General features: G+C 38.8%; 1 protein-coding gene across 3 annotated transcripts; it reads right to left on the bottom strand.

Annotated features, from left to right (window-relative positions):
* Nucleotides 1-1,621: 1,621 nt before the first annotated feature.
* On the bottom strand, nt 1,622-24,027 carry LOC135787384 (uncharacterized). 3 transcript variants are annotated; one of them, XM_065297332.1, is made up of 11 exons: nt 23,919-24,022; nt 20,442-21,006; nt 19,570-19,707; nt 19,406-19,469; nt 19,184-19,290; nt 10,228-10,311; nt 9,376-9,437; nt 4,807-4,890; nt 4,645-4,699; nt 2,887-3,057; nt 1,622-2,784 (listed from the first exon to the last, which is right to left on the bottom strand). In XM_065297332.1, exons 3-11 carry the CDS (start codon nt 19,693-19,695, stop codon nt 1,915-1,917), a joined length of 1,623 nt encoding a protein of 540 aa, XP_065153404.1. In that variant the 5' UTR covers nt 19,696-19,707; nt 20,442-21,006; nt 23,919-24,022; the 3' UTR covers nt 1,622-1,914. The 3 variants fall into 3 exon arrangements, with proteins under 3 accessions (XP_065153404.1, XP_065153403.1, XP_073669022.1); XM_065297331.2 differs by lacking the exon at nt 20,442-21,006 and having other exon boundaries at nt 23,919-24,027; XM_073812921.1 differs by lacking the exons at nt 10,228-10,311; nt 20,442-21,006 and having other exon boundaries at nt 23,919-24,027.

The following is a 24,027-nucleotide window of genomic DNA, read 5'->3' as shown; positions in this document are numbered from 1 at the left end:
GATATGGTATTTGATCAGCCCACAGCCCTCTGCACTTAAGCCAATATCTTTGCCGTATTCTTCTTGTTTTATTTTTTGTACGTTCTGCCAGAATGAAAAGTAGCCTACTTCATCCTCACAGCTGCAAAAATGTAGCCTGACGTTGTCATACTCAATTCTAGTCAGAATTTGAGTCTGATACCGCTCCATTGAGCTATAATTATGAGGCGTGTCTCAACCGAAAAATGCCTCTGCACTCAATTGGATAGACCTACGACCAATCAGAGCAACGGAGTGTGACGTATGTTGAAATTACGTCTTTGCAGCCTGACCGAACTGCTAGTTATTTCGCTACAATGACACTAACATTGTGATTATACTGAGTTAGCGAATGTACATCAACACCTATTATGTTTACAACATTTCGTTTATATCACAACATGAAGTATTTACTAAGTCAAGGAGTCAAGTCAAGGAGTAAGACTATCTCTTACCATTTGTACGTTAGGTGCACTTCATCCACGACGATACCCATTACGTTGGCTTGTAAATATTAGAGCCTAGCATGTCCCTCCACTTATTCAGCAACTACGATTCCGAGCTTCCGAAAAGAAGCTGGCAACGATCGCTAATAATATCCATCTCGTCGTGCACGCTGAGTTCCATCGCCGTGATAACGTTACCCATTTCAGTTCCGACCAACTTTTGTCGAATAGGAAGGACGGCAAAAACATCAACAAATGCCCTGCTCGCGTTTCTCTGTTCCTCTTTTAAAATCAATGCTCTGTCGATATCTTTTAGAACAGACTCAATGTCAGAATCCACACATCTGAACTCTACACCGGCAGCCATTCAACACAAGCGCTCTTTGGTGACGTGGTTCATTACGTTACTGTTGATTATCTGTCCATCATCGTATAAAGCCCGCCCTGACAATTTGATTGGTTCGAACAGCATTTGGTCGAGCATAGTAGCTCCTCAACGGAAAAACGCCAGACCGATCTTCCCGTTTTCAAAATCTTGTGGGCGGGGCTAAGATCGGCTGGCACCCAGGCTAGCAAAAATGCTTACTTCAGAATTCATCAAGTCGTACAGTAAAATCTTGTCGTATGTAACTGCGTCCAAATTATTTTCGACAAGCATAGACTGTGCGATGATGACACCTATTGAGTCAAAAGCTTTGGCGGCTGCGTCACACGTTAGTGCAACGTCACCAGCATGCGCTAGTGGTAAACAAATACTGGTATGAAGGTGATAGCAGCAAACATGCGTTGATCATGCACTGTCAGAAAACTATTGTATATCTTTGGGTGCAAGACCGGGAAAACGTCAGTCTTTGAACCTCTCTCACTGTATGACATAGGATCACTGATGAATAGCCATGATCACAGAAATCCCGACGATTGTTTCACAATGGCAATCTTTCATCTGGTACAGCCAAAATTTGTGCAGTTTATCCCGGGCTTTAGTCTAGGATTCGCCTTTTGCCTTGACTGTGAAACTGAGGGATAAAGTCATATCTTGAAAATGTTCACAGCAACTAGCTAAACTGCTACATAAAGAGATTTCTTTATTGCCCCAGACTTGAGATAGGCATGCCATGATAAAAACAAATAATGTTAATAGGCCTGTTAAAATGTAGTGAATTGAATCAAAATACGTTTATTTTAGTGCAAGTGAAAGAAAATTACATTAAGAAACCACAAACATATAAAGACAAAAAAAGGTGCTATGATTTCTGATTTCCTAAATATCAAGGAAATAAAGGTAAGAAAGTCACAACAGAAGCATTTCAGCTTGTTGTACTCCCTGTGAATGAGCATTATTTTATTTTATATGGTATTTGATCATGGAAACCCAGAATATAAACCTAACCATTGCTACAACTATAATCAATTTATGACTAAAGAAAACACTGATCTTAACTAACAATTTTTAGTTGTTGTTGTTTGGTGTCTCAGAGATTGGTTGCATTATGTCTTGTAGTGTATCCAGAATTGTCTGAAGCTCATCTGTGGTCTTCCTTATTTTTGCTACAAATTTCATGGTCTCAGACTTCAGCTCTTCTGCCAACAGATTTGTTGTGTCGCTGTTATTTGATGTCTTGTCTGTCAACTCAGTGTTTTGGTTGGTGGTGGATGCTGATGCTTTTCCCCTCTCTTTTAAAGCTTTATCTTGATGGATGTTGTGGATTTCTTTAGAGTCGAGAAAAACAAAGAAGACATCAACAGCTAATGAAAGTGCAGACAAAACTACTGAAGCCGCTTCAGCCACATGAACAGCTCTTGCAGCCACCTTCCCAATATTTGCAATTTCAATTAGATGGAAAATCTCTGGAATTGCTCCCAGTCCTTGTCCAAGTAGAGCTCCAACATTTTCCCCTGGTTGTGCATTGGAAAATGCATCATCGCTTGTGGAAAACTGTCTTTTTAAAGTTTCCGCAGCTATTTGGATGTTTTGAATGCAGCAACCTGTAGAGAAAATCTTTTCTTGGAACTCTTTTATGAGCATTTTGATCTTTTGCCGGTTTGTGTGCCGGTTAACCATGTTTGTTATGTTGCAGGTACCAGCAGTTACTCCTCCAGCTACTGCCGTGCCGATTCCCACTCCGGTTACTATCAGAGAAGCTCCAAGAGTGAACGGAGAGAGAATAAGTCCCACCACAGATGTGATTCCTCCAGCCAATCCCATTACACCTCCAGTGAGACTGCCTACGGTTGTGTTGAAATGGACTCTTTCCAAATTATTAGCTAGTGCTCTTAGGTCCTCTAGTTTCTTATTAAGAGTCTTAATAGTTAGCAAAATCTAAAAAAAAGAGATTTCTTTAAGGCTTTCCATTTTGTTTAGAACAGTGCCAAATCCAATATGGACTTTCAATAGTAAAAATATTTAAAAAAGGTAGCTCACCTTTTCCCGAAGATGATTAATAATAAAAGGTCTGGTTAAGATCTCGCTGACAGATGGACGGCATGCTGGATCAGGTTGAAGTGTGTCTTTTATCAGCTGACGAAGATCCTCAGAGAAGGTCAGAGGAAGAGTTTCATAAGAGGATATGAGTGTCTTCCCAACAACTGGAAACTAAATAAGGACAAACATGAGAAAATCTGTTTTAGATAGGCTCAAAAAAATAAAATAATGCAACTTTCAGTCCCTCTGAGGCTGTTTACACTTGGTATTAAGATGTGTTTTCATCGATCGGATCACAAGTGGACGAGAGAGACACATTGCGTTTACACCTGGTATTTAAATCCGTCTCTTTTGTCCACTTTCGACCGCATCTGTCCTGAATACTGTGAGGGGGTGGTCTGTGAGACGGTGGGCGAGTCTCTCTGCTGTCATTCAAACGCGAGCGGGAGTAATTATGAGTTTATATGGACGCAAACTTATATTATGTCGGAGCCCGCTGCTTGTTTAGCAAGTATACATGCTGCACAGTGTTTTGTACGTTTATTTGTTGGAGCTTTCTCTGAATTTTCAGCGCAATTGATGAAATAGGATCGCGCAACTTTCACGCTTTCAAAACGAAACTACGGAGAACACCCGCAGTAGTTTTATCAATGAAAGGCTAAAAATAGCGCTGTTCACCGTATGTTCACGGCAGAAGTCAAAAAAGACGTAAAATTAGTGTTTAATACCTCAGATTACATAAATGGGCGGAGAGAAGGCGGTCGCATGTGGCTGTTCGAACGCATTCAACCACATTGCGTTCCGCAACCCCAAAGCGATCCGATCGAAAGTGGTTTCGACTACCTCTGAATGTGGTTGAAAGTGGTCGAAAGTGGACGCGTTCAAAACGTTTTGAACACCGTTTACACCTGGCATTAACGTCGTCCACTTGTGATCCGATCGACGAAAACGCATGTTAATGCCAAGTGTAAACAGCCTTTCTGAGACAAAAAACACATTTGTGAATCAATATGACAAGAGATGTGATACTGCAAAAATTTTTTATCACATGTTTATCATATTGTTAACAGTATATCATAAATATAGTTTAAACATAGTGTCTAGGATGTACTATCAAAATAAAGTGTAACCCAATATTTAATTAATACTGCATTTACCTATATCTAAAGCCGCCTTTCCACTGCACACGACATACGGAAACGACAGTCGGAGTTCTCCCCCTAGTGGTAGTCGTAATGAAGTTTCAGTTTAATCGTATATGGGTGGGAAGCTCATTCCAGCTATGCATATATGTCAAAGATTGCCAATATTTTTTTGAGAGAACATATGAAGACAAGATTAAAATAATTACATATACAAATTAAATGAATAATGTATTTATTATCAGTAATCAAAAGTTTTTTTTTAAAGGGTGTAGGTGTTACTAATAAAGTTAAACAAAAAAGGATTAATCATTTTTACCTCACAAACAGTTTATGATTGGAATACAATGAAATACATAACTTCCGGTCGGCATATCGCATGCGGTTTAGTCGCGCAAGTTCAAATTTGTTAACGGTTCCAACGCTCAAAACGGATCCGATATTTACGCATCCGCAGATGGTCGGCTCATCATGCAGACCCTTTGCGACTCTCCATAGGAAATGAATTACTTCCGGCATATCGGCCGTCGTTTGTCGTGTGCAGTGGAAAGGTGGCTTTAGAACATCATTGTTTTAACCAGTTGACTGTTTGAAGCTGATGAAAGGAAATTCTCACCATACACTTCAGCATGCAAAGCTCATAGAGGAGACATCCCAACATCCATATTTCACTGTGAAAGTGAAATATTGCCAGGGTTTAAGTATTCAGTCTGAAATATGTATGTCTGTATTCATGTTTATATGTATGTCGTCATTAAAGTTTTTGATGTTTTATTACGTTTTCTCCTCATAAGGTTTGCCACTCAAAATCTCAGGTGCAGCATATGAAGGTTTATTTTCTACTGGTGGCATTTCAGTAGACCTATAGATACAAAAAAAAAAACAATAACAAAAAAGTACTGTTATTTTTTGCCAATACTTTGTCTTTTTACTTTACAGTTTTAGTTAATGCTAAAACACAACCCAATGCAGTGCAAAATGTAAAGTTCAAGTCAAACAGCTGTAAAAAACCCCCAAAAAATCCCCTCATATTAATACAGTATATTGTAATCTATTATTACTAGTACACATAATAATAATAATAATGTTTTATTTATATAGCACCTTTCCAGAGCAAAAGGATGCTTTACGGTGTACAATTAACAAGGAAGAGATAATACAAGTAGACACTGAGAAACAATAATGGACAGGGAAGTATATAGAAAAAGAGTGTGAAGTTCAAAAATACAAAACAAAAATTAAGAGACATAAGATTCAGATAGATATTAGTGATAATGCAGAGCAATCAATTAATCAAATCAGGAGGTGTAAGATTCAGAAAACAGGTGAGTTTTGAGTAATGATTTAAATTCAGATATATTATTAACACAACAGAGTGAGTGGGGGAGAGAATTCCAGAGTTTGGGTGCAGTAATACTGAATGATCTGCCACCCATTGAAGAGAGGTGATGCTGAGGCCATGCAAAGATTTAAACGTGAGCAGGAGAATTTTGAATATACAGTAGGCAACTTGAAGCCAGTGAAGATTAGACAAAATTGGACTTGGGTGAGCAGAACACTTGGTATGGGTGAGTATTCTAGCAGCTGAGTTTTGAATGTATTGGAAACTGGAAATGGAGCTGACAGGTAGACCAATAAAAAGGGCATTGCAGTAATCAAGGCGTGATGAGACAAATGCATGGATGAACGTTTCAGCCTCTTTGGTACTGATGAAGAGACGGACCTGGGCAATACGGCCATAGGTGTCATTTACACTGGGGACGCTGGGGACATGTCCCCACCACTTTTTGAAATGGCTGATTTTGTCCCCACCACTTTTTGAAAGCATTTGGTTAAAATGTTCTGAAAAATCAAACAATACCTGTGCGACACTGCAAAAAACAAGCTTAAAATAAGCAAAATATCTGCCAATGGGGTGAGAAAAAAATCTAAACATAAGATTTATTTTTTCTTAAACACTCAATTTAAGCAAAATTTTCTCATCCCCATTAGCATACATTTTTGCTTGTTTTAAGGACAAATTCACTTAAATTGTATAGTTTTTGTCTAAAAACTAGACTTATTTTCGTCATTTTGCTTATCAAGAAAATACATCTTGATTTAAGAATTTTAGGTATTTGTACTGAAAACAAGACAAAAATACTAAGAAAGAAAGTCAGATTTTCAAGAATTCTTTTTAGTATTTTTGTCTTTTCAGTAAAAATATCAAAAAATTCTTAAATTAAGATGCTTTTTCTTGATGAGCAAAAATCTAGTTTTTAGACTAAAAATATCAAATTTAAGTGATTTTGTGCATAAAACAAGCAAAAAAATCTGCCAATGAGGTAAGCTATTTTTTCTTACATTTTTCTTGAATTAAGTGTTTAAGAAAAATGTTCAAGATTTTTTTGTTTACCCCATTGGCAGATGTTTTTGCTTGTTTTATGCACAAAACCACTTACATTTGGTATTTTTGGTCTACAAACTAAACTTATTTTCTTGGGTCATTTTGCTCATCAAGAAAAAGCATCTTAATTTAAGAATGTTTTGATATTTTTACTGAAAACAAGACAAAAATACAAAGAACATTTTTTCTTAAATAATTTTTTGCAGTGTTCGACTAGTTTTGTGGTCCAGGGTCACATATGTTGCGTTGTGTGCTTATAGTGTGTGTGTTTTTCATATATAAATTTCATTGTAATCATTGACTTAACGTGCTGCCGTTTTCTACGGTATGGTGCTTTGGCACTGTTCGGTTGAGCTGGTGTTGTAGAGACTGTCACATGTGCAGTCGACATTGTTGAGGGTTTTATACGGAGTATTTTTGTGTTGTTGACCGGCCTTCATTATGCCCATTTTTGATGCGCCATTATTCAATATTTTTCCCATCCTACTGTAATGTTTTTTTTTTCATTTTATCTTTTGTCCCCACCACTTTTCAACACAAACTGACGCCCCTGAATACGGCGTAGATGAAAGAATGCAGATTTGGTAATGCAGGTAATATGAGACTGAAAGGAAAGGTTGGAGTCAATGATTACACCTACATTTTTAACAGTATTGGATGTTTTGATGTGAGAACCAGGTGAAATTGGTAGAAATATTGCTGGAAAGTGAAGGAGTTCCAATAAAAATGATCTCAGTTTTGTCCATGTTGAGTTTCAGAAATTTTTCATTAATCTTTTGTCTTTTACACAGAGATTTTGTATTTTTGGGAAGGTAGGGTACCGTATTTCCCGGACTATAAGTAGCACTTTTTTCATAGTTTGGCTGGTCCTGCGACTTATAGTCAGGTGCAACTTATATGTCCGAATTAATTCATGAACCTAAAGAAAACATTACTGTCACAGCCATGAGAGGGCGCTATATGTTGCTCCTGTAGCCTACCCCTGAAAAAAAACTGTTAATTGAAACATTAACTTAAATACAACGGAGAAAGACTTAACAAACAAAATGCGCCCAAAAAGAATAATAATTTTCTAAATAAATGCGACTTATAGTCCAGTGCGATATTTTTATTCCTCTGCATGACAGATTTTTTGAGTGATGCGACTTATACTCCGGAGCGACTTATAGTCCGGAAAATACGGTATGTGTGCAAATTAAGTATAATTGAATGTCATCAGCGTAAAAGTGATAGTTGAGACCATGGCGTTGCAAAATATGACCAAGCGGTATGATGTAAATTATGAATAATAAAGGCCCTAGAACGGATCCCTGGGGAACACCTTGATTCAGGGGGAAATTAGGTGATCGAAAGTACTTAACTGAGATGGAAAATTGCCAGAGAGATAAGAAAAAAACCAAGAAAGAGCAGAACGAGAAATAACCAAATCACAGAGACGAGAAACAAGTAATTCATGGGAGACGGTATCGAAGGCAGACAAAGAACCAGAATCAGCAGAGAGATGTAGGTCATTCACTACCTTTACAAGTGCATTTTTACTACTATGCAGGGTCAAAAACAAGATTGAAAGGGATCGAAGAGATTTTTTCAAATAGAAAAGACAATAAGGGAGGCAACAGTGCTTTGCAGTAATTTAGCAATGAAGGGTCAATTTGAAATAGGACAGTAATTAGAGGGGTCGAGGTTGGGTTTCTTGAGAACAGGGTAACTGCTGCAGTTTTTAGTGGCAGAGGAAATGAAGCAGAGGTAAGTGATGTATTGATGTAGTGAGAATTAGGAGCAGGATCAAGATGACAGGAAGAGGAGTTGGATTTCAAAATTAACTTAGAGACAAAAGATGGGGTTGTTAAAGAAAAACAAGAGTTTGACTGGATAAATTTGGTGGATGGTTGAGCATTGTATCAGTAAAGAAGCATTGGTAGATGGCATTGATCTTTTCAAGCAAGTATTCCATAAAAGAACAGCAGAGGTCATTAGAAGCTAGGGAGTCTTGAGGTTTAGTAAGCTTATTTATTGTATTGAATAATGCTTTTAGACTGTTACTTGATTAATTAATTGTGGAAGAGACAAAACTAGAGCGAGCTGAGATGAGAACAGATTTCTATATTTTGAGACGATCAAGAAAAGCTAAATAAGGTACAGTAAAGATTTTTTCGGTAAAGATGCTTAAGCCGTCTACCAGTAGCCTTTAGAATATGAAGCTCAGGCCAAGGAGAAGAGTAGGTGGAAGGGACACTTCTGGTCCAGTGGCGTCTGGTGACTTCTTTATTCGAGGGTGCACTATACGAAGTTTGTCACAACATGTATGTAGCCCGTCATGTGTGTGGTTCCTTATTTCAAAATATGTGTTCTGTGCGTCGAGTGATCCTATGTGCATCACAAAAAAAGTGCCCACTGCAGACGCGTCTAAAGGGTTTATTATTCGCTCGAGTTTGCCAGATACTGCCTAATCTCATGTGTAATCACAGTTTACTGTTAAGAGAGTGTCTTGCGTGTATTTTGTGAACGTGAGCGTCTCTTTTATCATAAACGGTTTTGACGCGTGTGCAGCAGGCACTTATTTTGACGTGTGATGCACATAGGATCACTTGACGCGCAGAACACATATATTGAAAACACAAGCAACACACATGACACTCCAATCACTTGAATTTGCACCCCTCAGATGAGCAGTCACGAATCGCCACTGTTCTGGACTTAATAGGAGCGTGCTGCTGTCAGATATCAGAAATTATGGAGTGATACGTAAATAAAATCATTGAGGGAGAAGAAATATCAAAGACATCTGAAAGGTTCAAAGAAACAATAGAGCTACAGAATGATTCAGTATCAATAGCTTTCAGATTGCAGTATGAAATAACAGATTTTTTACAGTGCAGAATACAAAAGATATACTATGCTGTATTTTTATGTGTTGAGGAGTTCCTGACTGTAGTTTTGAATCAAAGAAGCAAACAATACCATTGATGAATTACTCCAAACTCGCCAAGACGGAGGGTTCCAAATGTAGTGAAGAATATGCTCTGTCATAAGAAAACCAAGATATTCTGTAAGTTTGGAGATGTGGGGTGAAGCATTTTCTAAAAGTTATTAATGTCAACGTCTTATTACCATGCTTTATTACATTTACAGTAAGCTAATGACCTTATGCAACTTGAATCCGCAGAATTTTACACTTTTAAATTATTTAAAATGACAATGTCAAAACAATCAAAAAAGTTGTTGTTGTCGTGCAGATGAACAGCCAGAATCATGTGCAGCTCATCTATAGGGCAAGTGAGGCAGTGCCCTAACAAAATATTAATCCACTTGAAAATATAGAACTCTATATATAAACTTAATCGAATGTTAACTCATAAATATTTCTAATATTGTTCAACAAATGTTTCTAGACTATTTTAGATCGTAAAGTGAGATGGATATTTATGGAATTTCAGCGTATGGCTTGGTTTGCTACTGTATGTAATGATCGAGCTGAGAGTGGCAGTGTCTGCAAAAAGTCCTAAAATGGTATTTAAAGGGTTGGGGGATGATATAAAGATTTGGCTGTCTGGTTGTACTTAACAGAAAAAAGTGTTTTATTTTCCATGCTTACTTTACTATTGTTCAAGCACTTATCAAGCCCCTTGTGTGTTTGATTTGCTATGTTTGTGGTTTCCATTGTATTGTTTTTTATAAGTCTTTGCAAATCTCTCAGATAAGAATAAACATGTGTAAAGCCAAATTACATACATTTTCAGAGCACTAACTGAATTACAGGCTCCAGCACTCTCTTGATCTATATGATATAGGTTAACTAAATGAAATCTTTACCTCTGGCTGCAGGTTTTTATGCAGGATCTGTTTATCATGCAGGTATTTCAAAGCCATGCAGATCTTCACAATCCAGCCTAGAATCTGTAAATCAGACAAATGTGAATTTACATTTAAATTAAAATCATTTTATTAACATTTTGGAATTATCTATCTTATCTATCTTGGTACAAATGTATTTTTGGTCTATATAGCTAATTTTGCCCTTCATGACAACTGTGAGGGGGGTGAATTTTGTTATTACTCATGCGTTTAAATTATATTAAGCCTTAATCTTATGCATAATTAAGGGCGTGGCCGCTTGAGTGACGTTTGAACAGCCACTGCTGTCAATAGACTCGCGCTAGGCGGGCGTGGTTTCACTTCAGCTTCACTCATGTCCCGCCTCTTTACCCATTTTCGGTTTTCCGCGAGTGATTCGCGGTGACGCGCGGCCAAGATGGCGACGGCAGGCAACGCTTACTTTAAGCTTCAAAAACGATCTTCACAAGCCAATGGGTGACGTCACAAACACTACGTCCATATTTTTTTACGGTCTATGGGGAAAACAAGTTCCATGCTATTTCATAGAATTCCAACCAAAAACACTGATCTGATGAAACAATGGCTGTTTGCTCTGGATATAGCTCCACACACACCTGTATAACATTGCTCAGAACTTTCCACAGAGGATGACTATTTTCAAAAAAATTTATTTGCCACACGGACAATGAAACGTGTGCTGAAGAATACGGCCATCCCATCGATCGTACAGACAGGACAGCGGATCACCTATGGCTACGTAAGTGTTCCGTAATGTTTTTAGATGACTAAGTTAGTTTTCTGTAACAGTGCTATTAGCTAGATCTAATGTAACGTTAGTGACACTATTACATGAACAGGGTGGTCACTACTATTGCAGTTGTTCCCAGCCTCAATATAATGTTAGTATGATGTTGTCACGAACGCACTCGTTGTCACGAACGATGTGACTATACATATCACAACATATAAATAGGAAAATGTTATCATTATTTTGTCACTTATTGAGAGCAGTATGCTAGCTGGAGCCATTCACTTCCAGTCTTTGTGCTAAGCTAAGCTAGCGGGGGCTGCCTCAGACAGAGTTATAGCATGCACAGAGATGAAAAAGGCATGTATGGACTTATCTAATACGGTGAATAAGCTAAATTCTCAAAATGTGGGCTTGTTCCTTTAAACAATTTTTTTTTTCCCAAAACAATAAGATCAGATCTCTGAACAATTGGCTTATTGTTCACATCAGATTGGAATTTTTTATTTATTGAGCAAATTGCAAATGCTTTGGCACATATGTGCAAACATTAAGTACAACTCTCTGCAGTTTGCACAAAAACTAATTGCATATGGCTTGTTTATCAAAACTGATTAGTCACTTCTCACTTAAACCGTTAAACTCTTCACAACTTCTTAATAATTTTTCATCTTGTACGCCATCAATTTCAATACAATTCATTCACTTATCAAAAACTGGTACACGTACACTCACCTAAAGGATTATTAGGAACACCTGTTCAATTTCTCATTAATGCCATTATCTAATTAACCAATCACATTGCAGTTGCTTCAATGCATTTAGGGGTGTGATCCTGGTCAAGGCAATCTCCTGAACTACAAACTGAATGTCAGAATGGGAAAGAAAGGTGATTTAAGCAATTTTGAGCATGGCATGGTTGTTGGTGCCAGACCGGCCAGTCTGATTATTTCCCAATCTGCACACTTACTGGGATTTTCACGCACAACCATTTCTAGGGTTTACAAAAAAAAAATGGTGTGAAAAGGAAAAAAACATCCAGTATGCGGCAGTCCTGTGTGCGAAAATGCCTTGTTGATGCTAGAGGTCAGAGGAGAATGGGCCGACTGTTTCAAGCTGATAGAAGAGCAACTTTGACTGAAATAACCACTGGTATGCAGCAAAGCATTTGTGAAGCCACAACACGTACAACCACGAATCTCCATCAACTACAAGATGCTATCCTATCAATATGGGCCAACATTTCTAAAGAATGCTTTCAGCACCTTGTTGAATCAATGCCACATAGGTTTAAGGGAGTTCTGAAGGCGAAAGGGGGTCAAACAAAGAATTAGTAGGGTGTTCCTAATAATCCTTTAGGTGAGTGTATATTCTATAAATATCTGAAATTGATATTGTGTGTAATGTCTGATACATTGGCAAATTACCTCTAATTGCAATACAATTTGAATCAACCAAATCAAAGTTTTTTTTCCATGGTTTGGCTCATTTAAACAGAAATTACATTTTCAAAACTCTTAGATCATTTGGCAAAACATTCTTACAGTTCAGCACAACACTACAGCTCACTTGCAAAAGCTCATACCTCTCCCACCTCTTTACTCATGATTCAAAACTAAATTACTTTCCCATATAAAGAGTCAGTGCCACGGAAATGTCAAAGATCCTTCTCAATTGCTTTGGCTAATTTCTTGAAACAGACCGGACGTTCTCAACACTCTTAGTGCTTTTGCCAAAATAACGTGGCTGGTTCGGCACAACACCATGGGTTGCCTGCAAAAGCTCATACTGTACCTCTCCCAAAACAGTTCACTGATGACTAAACTAAATTTCCTTCTTATTTAAACAGGCAGTGCCCCCAAAATGCCATGTTCCTTTGGCATTGTGTAAGCACTGCAAGTCAAAATGTTTTGCTGCCTACTGTGCTGTAAACAACCCTCCCTCTCCTGGCCACCGTCCTCACCCTCCTAGCCATTCACACACTGCTGTCTGTCTGGCCACAGATTCTCATCCACATCACAGCATATACTCTCCCTTGCAATGCAACGAGGGAAGAAACAGCGTGCATGTCGCAACCACCCCCTACACTGATCTCCTGTAATATCCTCACACACAGCATTCATTGCATGGAGCAGGGACCTCTGATCTTGAGCCCAATGCTCATACACTCTCCACCTCCAAGCGGAGAAAATGATTGAGGAAAGAAGAGTAAGATGGTAGGAACACCATGACCATCCTTGGATTGTGAGAGAATTTGGGAGATTAATATTGCATTTAAATACTGTATTTGATTAATTATCATATGGTTTCTTTACAAAAGGTTTTATCTGTAATGCATATCTTAAAGTTGAATATTAATGTGTCTTCTGTCACCTGAATAGAACTGTTTTCCTGTTAAGTTTCGGTTTATCAAAAAGGACACTGAGTGCATTGCCCTTTTAAAACTAAGTTCACCTTATAGCAATTGCATCAAGTTTCCAAGAAATGTGCAGTTGCAATGTTGCATTGAAACAAAAAATAACTTGCTCTGCAGCAACAAAGCAAAACTTATTACTGATTGGTGGAAGGTTGAACACAAAAACCAGACAATTAGTCAGCTCAAATTAGCAAATGTGACAGACGCAGAATTAGTAGCTGATGCAATGGAAACATTGAGTCTGGGTTTTAAAAGGTGTATAAAAAAACAGGAAATGTGTACGTGCAAGCTTACAGTTTTTCTCAGCCGCTTTGGTGCATTTCTCACATTACTATTTACATTGCACAACAGTTAGTTCAACCTCCACAATATTTAATCATTTGTCCACATCATACACTGTAAAAAATGTGCTGTAATTTTGCAGCTGGTTGCCAGTAACTTACTGTAGAAGATAAAGTCTAAATTTAACTTTGAACAAAATGTTGCCAGTAAATAACATAAATGTAAAAACTACGGTAAGTTACTGGCAGCTAGTTGCCAGTAATACCCAGTAATACTGTAATTTCTACAGAAATCAGTGTAATAGCAGTTTCTCATTCCTTCAAACAAATTGCAAATGCTTTTTGACATGCATCAATTGGACAAGTCATACAATTCTCTGCTGTTTTATAACATTATCATTTGCTTATGTCATGTCTGTCAAAATTAACTATACTTTTGAATGCTGAATAGTCATTCCATATAAAACGAATAGTCCTCATTTCATTGCTTGAGTCATTACGTACAAAAATGTTGAACTAGTTGTCAAAATCATTTTTTTAAATCATTTTTTCCCCAAAATGTCTCCTAAATTGAACAATTTCTGAAATTGTGTGGCCAGACAGAGAGGAACGTCTGGATGTGCAAGAATGATTACAGTACTGTGTGTATTGTATGTTCAGTTCCAATATGTGCTGCAATATTGTTTACAGTTGTGCACAGCTCTACCCAAAGGGAGTTTTTGTTTGTTGTAAAGAAGGGTGTATTTATTTCTTTTGCACAATGCTGTGAACAAATTAGAATTGCAAAGAGCAGCATATGCAGTAAAAATGTGAAATATACAGTATTCAGTGTCTTGTACTCAGTTACCTCACTAAATACAGTAAGGTGTAACTTTACTTCAAAATAGCTATGCAAATAGTATATAGTGCTGTCTTGAGCATTTTCAGGTAGTGTCACCAAGAATTTACTTTTTTGCATTGGAAAACATTTATAAAGTAAACTGTCATAATGAAAACATGATTAAGCCATTTGACTATCTTGTTCATAAACAATGGTGTCAGGACTTTTCATTTTGATGAAACTGACACTCTCATTGACATGAATACTTGCTTTTGATGAATGACCTTTCCATTTTGAGCAAGTGACACGCTTTTGCAGGTTATCAACTAGGTTTTGCAGTTTGTACTAATTGTTTTGAGAACTGCATTAACTGTTGCGCAAATGTAAATAGTGATGTACGAAATGCATCAAAGCGACTGAGGAAAACTGTAATTGCTGTCTGATACAATTCTTTAATAAAACAAATTAGTTTACATATCTCTCTACTGCATCCATTATTCCATCTGGAAAATCAACAACAGGATGAGTAGTGAACCAGGCCCTGATGAGCGGGCCACGGTGGAAATTCACATTGTCCCATACAATGACAAATTGACAAATTTTCAGGTATCAAGTGAAAATGAAGGAGGTTAGGAGCTTCTATGTATTGTATGGGCCAAGCCTGGGGATGTGAGTGGCCACACCATTCTCAGATTTGGCAGCACACATAGTTATATTGTCCCCTTGCTGGCCTGGGACATCCACCGTGGCCTGGTGGCCAAAAATATTAGGGGCGACCACTTTGCCCCTTTGCCAGATAAAAGCCAGCTTTATCAACAAAATCGAGAATGTGAGGAGTCTCGTTTCCTTGCAAAACCATTAGGGGGCGTGCACACCAAAGCTTTTACGCCCGCGGCCAGCTCATGTTTTCAATTGGTTCCAATGGAAGCTCTGCATTTTTTAAATAAGCTAGCAGCTAGCGGGTTTCTATGCGCTGAAAACCGGCGCTCTGCGGTTTTTCCGCGCTGGGCGCTGAGGGTCGAGAGTTGAAAGAGATTCAACTTTGGGTGAAAAGCACCGCTCGTCAATGTTCTCACACGGCCGTCCAATCACAGTGGAGGAGGGGTGGGACAAATATCACAACAACCAACCGGCTCACAGCTGAAGTATCACAGCTACCAAAGCGCTCAGCTGAAGAAACAACTGGCAATCGGTGTCCTCCAGGCATTTTCAGCCACGTTTAAAGGTTTTTTAGCGTAAACTCCTCTTTCGTTAGTCAAGTTATAGTTTGCCTGACTGTCAATTGCTGTAATAAATTTATCAAATGTTTCAAGGATTCATGACTATTCATTATGTTCTTTACTAATTTTGACAATTGAACAGACTATTGTGCATGTGATGACTTATACCAGTGCTTCCCAATCCTGGTCCTTGAGGCCCCCCTGCCTGGTTTAGCTGGTGTTCACTAGCAAACCAGCACCAAAACACAACCTATGCTGATCTTGCTGGTATGCTGTTTTTTCAGCAGGGGTAGTGTATATTTATGATACAGTATTTATCCAATCATAACAGTGAAGGCCTCTTCAGCTTGAGATTAAGGCAATCAAATTGCATCTAGCTGGCTTACAATGATGTCAGCATTTTTGCCTCAATTGATTGGATTGACCTAGCAGTTTCAAACATACCGGAAAAAAATCCTGAAAACATTCTCCAGCTTAACGCAGAGTGACAAAACACTATTCAAACTGTCCCGGCTTAAAACAGAACTGGGTATAATGTATGCCAATAATGTCATGACTGATTTTGAAGGCAAAAATCACATTGAAATCTTTGATTTCCTTCATCATAAAATATCTGGGTGAGAGCATGAAGCAGCTGTACACGTTGACATGTTTGGCGGTGACTATTCCTGTGTCCACTGATTCAGTCATGATGGTATTAGGAGTTGGATTCTTTCATAAGGCCAAGATGTGAAATGCACGGACTGCCATTGGCTAATGCCCTACAGACAGTGGCGGTTCTAGACAAATTTCACTAGGGGGGCCAAGGAGGGGCCAGTGTTTTACCAGAGGGGCACATAAAAAATGGCAAGAAATTATATTTAAAGATTATAGGGTTGGTTATAGGAATTACAACCCCAAAACAGAAAAAGTTGGGACACAGTAGAAATTGTGAGTAAAAAAGGAATGGAATAATTTACAAATCTCATAAACTTATATTTTATTCACAGTAGAATATAGATAACAAATCAAATGTAGAAAGTGATACATTTTGAAATGTCATGCCAAATATTGGCTCATTTTGGATTTCATGAGAGCTACACATTCCAAAAAAAGTTGGGACAGGTAGCAATAAGAGGCCAGAAAAGTTAAATGTACATATAAGGAACAGCTGGAGGAGGACCAATGTTTTAGGAATAGGAATGTTGTCCTATTCTTGTCCAATACAGACTTCTAGTTGCTCAACTGTCTTAAGTCTTCTTTGTCGCATCTTCCTCTTTATGATGCACCAAATGTTTTCTATGGGTGAAAGATCTGGACTGCAGGCTGGCCATTTCAGTACTCAGATCCTTCTTCTACGCATTCTTGATGTTGTAATTGATGCAGTATGTGGTCTGGCATTGTCATGTTGGAAAATGCAAGGTCTTCCCTGAAAGAGACGACGTCTGAATGGGATCATATGTATCTAGAACTTGGATAAACCTTTCAGCATTGATGGTGCCTTTCCAGATGTGTAAGCTGACCATGCCACATGTATTCATGCCACCCAAAACCATCAGTGATGGAGGTTTCTGAAATGAGCGCTAATAACAACTTGGGTTGTCATTGTCCTCTTTAGTCAGGATGAAATGGCATCCCAGTTTTTAAAAAAGAACTTCAAATTTGGATTCGTTGGACCACAGAACAGTTTTCCACTTTGCCAAAGTCCATTTTAAATGAGCCTTGCCCAGGGAAAACACTTGTGCTTCTGGATCATGTTTAGATATGGCTTCTTTTTTGACCTACAGAGTTTTAGCTGGCAACAGCGAATGACACGGTGGATTGTGTTCACTGACAATGTGTTCTGGAAGTATTCCAGAGCCCATGTTGTGATTTCCATTACAGTAGCATTCCTGTATGTGATGCAGTGCTGTCTTAGGGCCCGAAGATCACGGGCATCCGGTATGGTTTTCCGGTCTTGACCCTTACGCACAGAGATTGTTCCAGATTCTCTGAATCTTTGGATGATATTTTGCACCGTAGATGATGATAACTTCAATCTCATTGCAATTTTTCTCTGAGAAACTCAGAAAAGTATTTTTCGCTGCAGCATTGGGGGAATTGGTGATTCTCTGCCCATCTTGACCTCTGAGAGACACTGCCACTCTGAGAGGCTCTTTTTTTACCCAATCATGTTGCCAAATGACCTAATAAGTTGCAAATTGGTCTTTCAACTGTTCCTTATATATACATTTACATTTTCTGGCCTCTTATTGCTACCTGTCCCAACTTTTTTTGAAATGTGTAGCTCTCATGAAATCCAAAATGAGCCAATATTTGGCATGACATTTCAAAATATCTCACTTTCAACATTTGATATGTTATCTATATTCTACTGTGAATAAAATAAAAGTTTATGAGATTTGTAAATTATTCCATTCCTTTTTTACTCACAATTTCTACAGTGTCCCAACTTTTTCTGTTTTGGGGTTGTAGTTTAATACAGGACTAGGCCTTAGTTTAATTAGGAAATATAACTAGTTTTAACAAACATGCCTTACTAAATACATTACTTGTGTGCATTTTGAAGCAAAACAAAGGGCACTGATGTATTTTAAGATATGGCATTGCAAGTTGTTTTCAGTTTGGACAGCTCTTACATTTATTTTAGTCTAGGACTAGTCTAATCCCTTTCTGGGAAACTGCCCCGTAAACTTTATTTTACTTTACAATCATATAAATATTTATTTAATAAAAGAGTGAGTGCAGGTGCAAAAGGGGAGCTTTGCTCTTTTCTAAAGACTCCCACCCAAAATCATGCAAGCCTACTCAATAAACTTTATGAAATGTAAAGTTTATAAAGACAAACGTTTGTTTTAGTTTACATTTAAACACACATTGCTAGACAGTTAGGGACCACAATCTAATCAACATTTAAAATAATATTTATTTTAAATTGTAAACATTTGTATATAATTATATTCCTCCATTTTATGCACGTATATAATGTTAGAGCATAATTGCAGCGCTTTTTACAATGTGTAAACTTTAAAAAGTTAGCGAGATGTTGGTTTTGTAAAATCAAAATGAATTTATACTTTTTTATTTGGTCAGCACGGGGTGGCCACAGGGGTGGCCAGGGACATGTCTACAGAGGCACGGGCCACCCTTGGCCTCCGTGTAGAACCGCCACTGCCTACAGAGCTTTGCTCCTACCTGCTTCAACATATACATATCTGGAAGTTTTTAATCATGCTAATGAACTACATTTGCTGATTCAGATGTTTCAGTTAGGGTTTAAGGTACACCTTCAATATTTAAAAGAAATCATGCTTATGCTAGGAAGATAGTATTTAGTTACAAAACTAATAAAAGACTTTAATTCGATTCTAAAAGTTTGCTTGATTGGCACTAGAATTAGTAAAAACCTGGAGCAGAATTAACATTGTCTGTGCTAATGGGTGTTTTACCATCAGTCTACAGTCATACCTCATTCTCAGAAAATTGATCCGTTTCCTTCTTTTTGATTTTGATTTTCTGAGCAAGATCTCCACCTTTGCAGTGCTCCAGAAGAAGATATGAACAGTCTGAATCTGAAAGCAAATTACAGTTTAAAAAGATTTAATATTATTTAAAAATAAGTCATTAAAAATAAGTTATTAATTTAGCCCTGAAAGATAAAAAGAATAAATTCAGAATTTTTCGTTCCTGTGATGATTTCCTTGTGATGGACGATGTGGGGATGACTGAGCTGGAGGAGACATTTTAATTCATCCTAAAAACAGAAAGAAACACACCCTCAAATCTCATTATAAACATTAATCTTTTATAATCATTTAACTCAAATCTTATTATAATCAATCTATCAAACTTACCTGGTTAGCGCTCAACTTTTTAATGACAAACAGGTCACCAGCTTCATTTTTTACCAGGATCATGTTCTTTTCTTCACTCACTAATGTGTAGCCATGGTCTTTTAGAGCAGACACACTGTTGCCCATTGTTGTAAATTTCTGCAAAGCAAATATATTTTAGAAGAGAAAACATTTGTCTGAATCTAAGCTAACCAAAGATCTAAGCTAACCAAAGATTTCTATAAAATTTTGCTTTTTATATGAAATATGTTAAGGTAAATATATAAAGAACACTAGGGTAAACACTAAACAGTTACTTTACAAATGAGCAATGGAATCAAGACCTAAAACCTTTGTTTAGTTAAGTAAACAAGCAAAGTGTTTTCCACAGGATTTTTAGAGACTGTGGCAGTGATGACGTCACACTCTTATTAGCATATATGTGATGTCATCGTGTGTTTGCGTTTGATCGAATGTTGGCATCTGAATGTGTTTCACTTCTACTCTTTGATCTGTAACATTATATTGCATTTTAAGACAACTAAATGCCACTTTTACATATGATCTGTTCTGATGTCAGACATAAAACGAGTAGACTATAAAATAGTGACTAAAATCCTAAACGTGACATCTTCTGACAAAATCACCATACATTTACATTGAAGCCTTACTGCTGTTGCTCTTCTCATTGATGTCTTGTTGTGTTATGAGCCCTTTGTTATTTAATGTGAGTTTATTGTATATTGCGTATAGCGCAGACAATTCGATGCAAATTCAGAAATATGAGAGAATACACTGTAACTGTTAGACGGAGTTACTACAAAACATGTGCGAGGGCATACAGCATCATAGAAAGGGAGAGAACGGTGTGTGTGGGAAACACTAATGCTAACCTTTCGTCAAGTCATTATAAACTCGATCTGCCGTCTTCTCTGTCAGTAGCATCTGTGACTGTTGACGTTTACGCGAAAAAGAAAGTATACGGAGGAACGGACATTGAAAACACCGCCACCTTTTCACTATGTTGTGTAGAAAGAGGCACGCGGTGCACTTAACATGAGAGAGAAAGGGAGGGGAGGCGCGGGAGTGTCAGGGGAATGTGAACGAGTGGGAGGAGTGAACGATGAGGTTGATGGTTGTGGAGATGGGATCCTGACAGTATCCCCTCCTCCCGAGGCAGCTCTCGAAGGCAGTTGGGAAAGGGTAAGTACGGCGGAAAGGTCTCCCTCAAGGTCTGGGGGCAATCGGGGTGGTTGGAGTGGAACTGGGTAAGTAGAGCTGGATCTAAGATGTCCTCACGGAGAACCTACGACTGTTCCTCGGGGCCCTAGTCCTCCCAGTATACGAGGTATTCTAGCCGCCAGCCTCGTCACCGAGAGTCCAGAATGACCCGTTCCCTGTAGATGGGGTCTTTGTCAATAAGAATAGGAGGAGGAGGTACATCATCGGTGCAGGGGTCTGTGGAAGGAGAAGATACAGGATCAGTGAAAGGTTTTAATAAAGAGACGTGAAATGAAGGTGAGATCATATATTCCAGTGGTAGGTTGAGTCTGTATTTGACATCGTGATGTATCGAGCAGGGGAGATGAAGAAGAATGTCTCTGGTGGAAAGCCTTACCTTTTGACCTGGTTGGTATTCTGGTGGGTCTGAATGATGACGGTTGGCTTGATCCTGATGACGCCTGACGGCTTGTTGTAGGTGAACGTAAGCTGAGTCCCAAACCCTCTCGCTCTGATAGAACCAGTGATTGACAGCTGGAACCACTGAAGGTTCTCCTGAGCAAGGGAATAGAGGCGGTTGATAACCCAGAGTACACTGGAACGGGGATAAACCTGTGGTGGATTGAGGCAAGGAGTTCTGGGCATACAGCGGATCCAGCTGTCCTGATACTCATGGCAGTAGGTATGGAGGTGACGACTGATATCTTGAATTTTACGCTCAGCCTGACCATTGGTTTGAGAATAATAACTGGAAGATAGACTAATGGTAACACCTAGGAGGTTGAAAAAGGCTCTCCATAACTTTGAGATGAAATGTGGTCCATGGTCTGAGACCATATCTTCGGGGATGCCAAAGTTTTGGAACACATGGTGAAACAGGGCTTCTGCAGTCTCGAAGGCAGCAGGTAGTTTGGGAAGTGGTATTAACTTGCATCCCTTAGAGAATCTAAGACCACGGGCATTGAGGAATAGGTAGGGGAGCAAGTTTACCTTCAGGGAGTTTTCTGGGAGTGTTGGTGATGGCACAGGGTGAGCAACCTCTCACGTACCTAGCGACATCCTGGGAGATGTTAGGCCACCAGTACCATTGACTGAGAAGCGAGAGGGTCCGCCTGCTACTTGGATGTCCGGTGCCTGGAGTGGAATGAGCAGGATCCAAACGTTTGTGACGTAGATGCACAGGTACAAAGGTTACCTCCGACGGAGTGTGGTTGATTTGATTCTCCTGGTTAATAAGTTCATCGATGTTCCAGACGACAAACATGGCTGGAGGGAGTATGGGCTCGGAAGGTAGAGGAACCATGGAGTCTGGATAGGATGTCTGCCTTCAGGTTCTTTCTTCCTGGTCTGTAAGTTACACAAAAAATAAGGACCACCAAGCTTGGCGGGGATTCAACCTCTTAGCGTCCTGAAGATACTCCAGGTTACGATGATCAGTAATGACGAATCTCCACCGAGTCGATAAGAGCTTTCGCTGGGACACAAATCCAAGAGGTTAACAGGAGTACAGGAGTACGATTTAAAGCTTCTATGTTCAGGGTAAATTGAACTGAGCTTCCGTTGGGCGAAGAGATCGAACTGGACGATCCGCAATGACGTGCTTCTCTCCACAACAATACAGACAGAGTTTGTTGCGAATACTTTGTTAACGTTCAGAGAGAGAAAGATGTGTGGAATCCACTTGCATGGGCTCAGGTACTGGAGGAACCATGGGTGATATGGGAGGTGGAGGATTAGCAGCGTTAGGTGTTTCGTCACAGGCTGTAAGTTGCTGAGAAACAAAAAAAGGTCTTTTGAATCAGGGTTTCTAAACCAAGGGAATCTTCAAAGACCACTTGCAGCCGCTAGGGTTCGGAATTGTAAAGCATAATTACTCACAGATAATTTTCCTTGTAGTAGATTGAAGAGAGATTCATGGACGGATAGACCGGACATGGTTTGGCCAAACACTTCCTTAAAATGCTGGATAAAGATTGTATTACTGCAGAGTTAGAATTCCATATAGACTGAGCCCAAAGGAGTGCACGTCCAGATAGCAAGGACATTATAAATTCTACTCTAGCAGTGTCATTGGAGAATAGATGAGATTGCATTTGAAAATACAGGGATACCTGTAGTAGAAATCCGCTGCAATCATCCGCCTCGCCTGAGTATGTCGCTGGTCGAGCCATGGGACTTGGAGAGGCAGCTGAAGAGGCAGCAGGGTTTTGAGGAAGTAAATGTAGCCGGGCTGAGTGAAGGACATCTTCAGGTACGACGTGAGGATGACTGGGTGGAGATGGAAGTAATGATAGACAAACAGCATGACCCAACTCCGCGAAGTGATCGCTCTTCGGATTTCCTCCGGCCTCCCTGGTGTTTTGCATTTTTGTTGGTCTGGTTTTTACACACGGAATTAAAGTAGACTGGTGAGCATTCTAAAGTTGTAGATAATGGAACTTAGCTTTAGTAACAATGTCTTTGTTTGCAGGAGCAGATGATGATCAGAGAGGTCGGGTTCTGAGATAAGTAAACAAACGGGAGTCCAGATAAGTGTTGACGGTGAGTTTAGTGTTCGAGTGATGAGACCAGATGCGGACTGAGTGAGAAGCTGAGTTATTTAAAGGGGTATGGTGATGATGCACAGGTGATTAATATTCAGGGGAATGTGAACGAGTGGGGGGAGTGAATGATGAGGTTGTTGGTTGTGGAGATGGGATCCTGACAATCTGTCATCAGTTTTTGTCTGGCAATGGCAGCAGGTATGTGTTGCCTGTGCTTCGTTGATTCTGGCACTCAACAACACAACAAAATGATTTTTTAAACTCCTTATGTAACCGAGTCTGTGTGGGTTTGAAATTGGCCACCTCCAGTGTTTATTTTGTTTTGCTCCAGCTTATGCTGTAATGTCAACACTTGAAGAATCTTACAAAATTATAATTTTTTTGTTAAAACTGAGATTTAATGTTGTTCAGATTCTGGTGAACTGACATTTTTTACTTTCAATGAACTCAACATTATAAGGCAAAACATTTTTTTACAGTGTAATTCACAAAAACCTGATTGATGTTTTTAAATTTAAAGTGCAGGTAAAAATGCAATTGTTTTAGGTCATATATTTAAAATACCTATCCTATCTGAATAGTTCTTTTTGAATTGATCTTCCTTACCTGACAAAACAGTGTCTTTGAAAATGCTTGTTATTATCTTCAATAATGTTTCCTTCTTCATTGAAGATTTTCAGCGATGAGAAGATTTATATTTTTCACTGAGCAGAAC

The sequence above is a fragment of the Paramisgurnus dabryanus genome, chromosome 20 (assembly GCF_030506205.2).
Source record: "Paramisgurnus dabryanus chromosome 20, PD_genome_1.1, whole genome shotgun sequence".
Taxonomy (NCBI): domain Eukaryota; kingdom Metazoa; phylum Chordata; class Actinopteri; order Cypriniformes; family Cobitidae; genus Paramisgurnus; species Paramisgurnus dabryanus.
The sequence above is the reverse complement of the archived record's forward strand: the minus strand, read 5'-3'. Positions and strand labels throughout refer to the sequence as shown.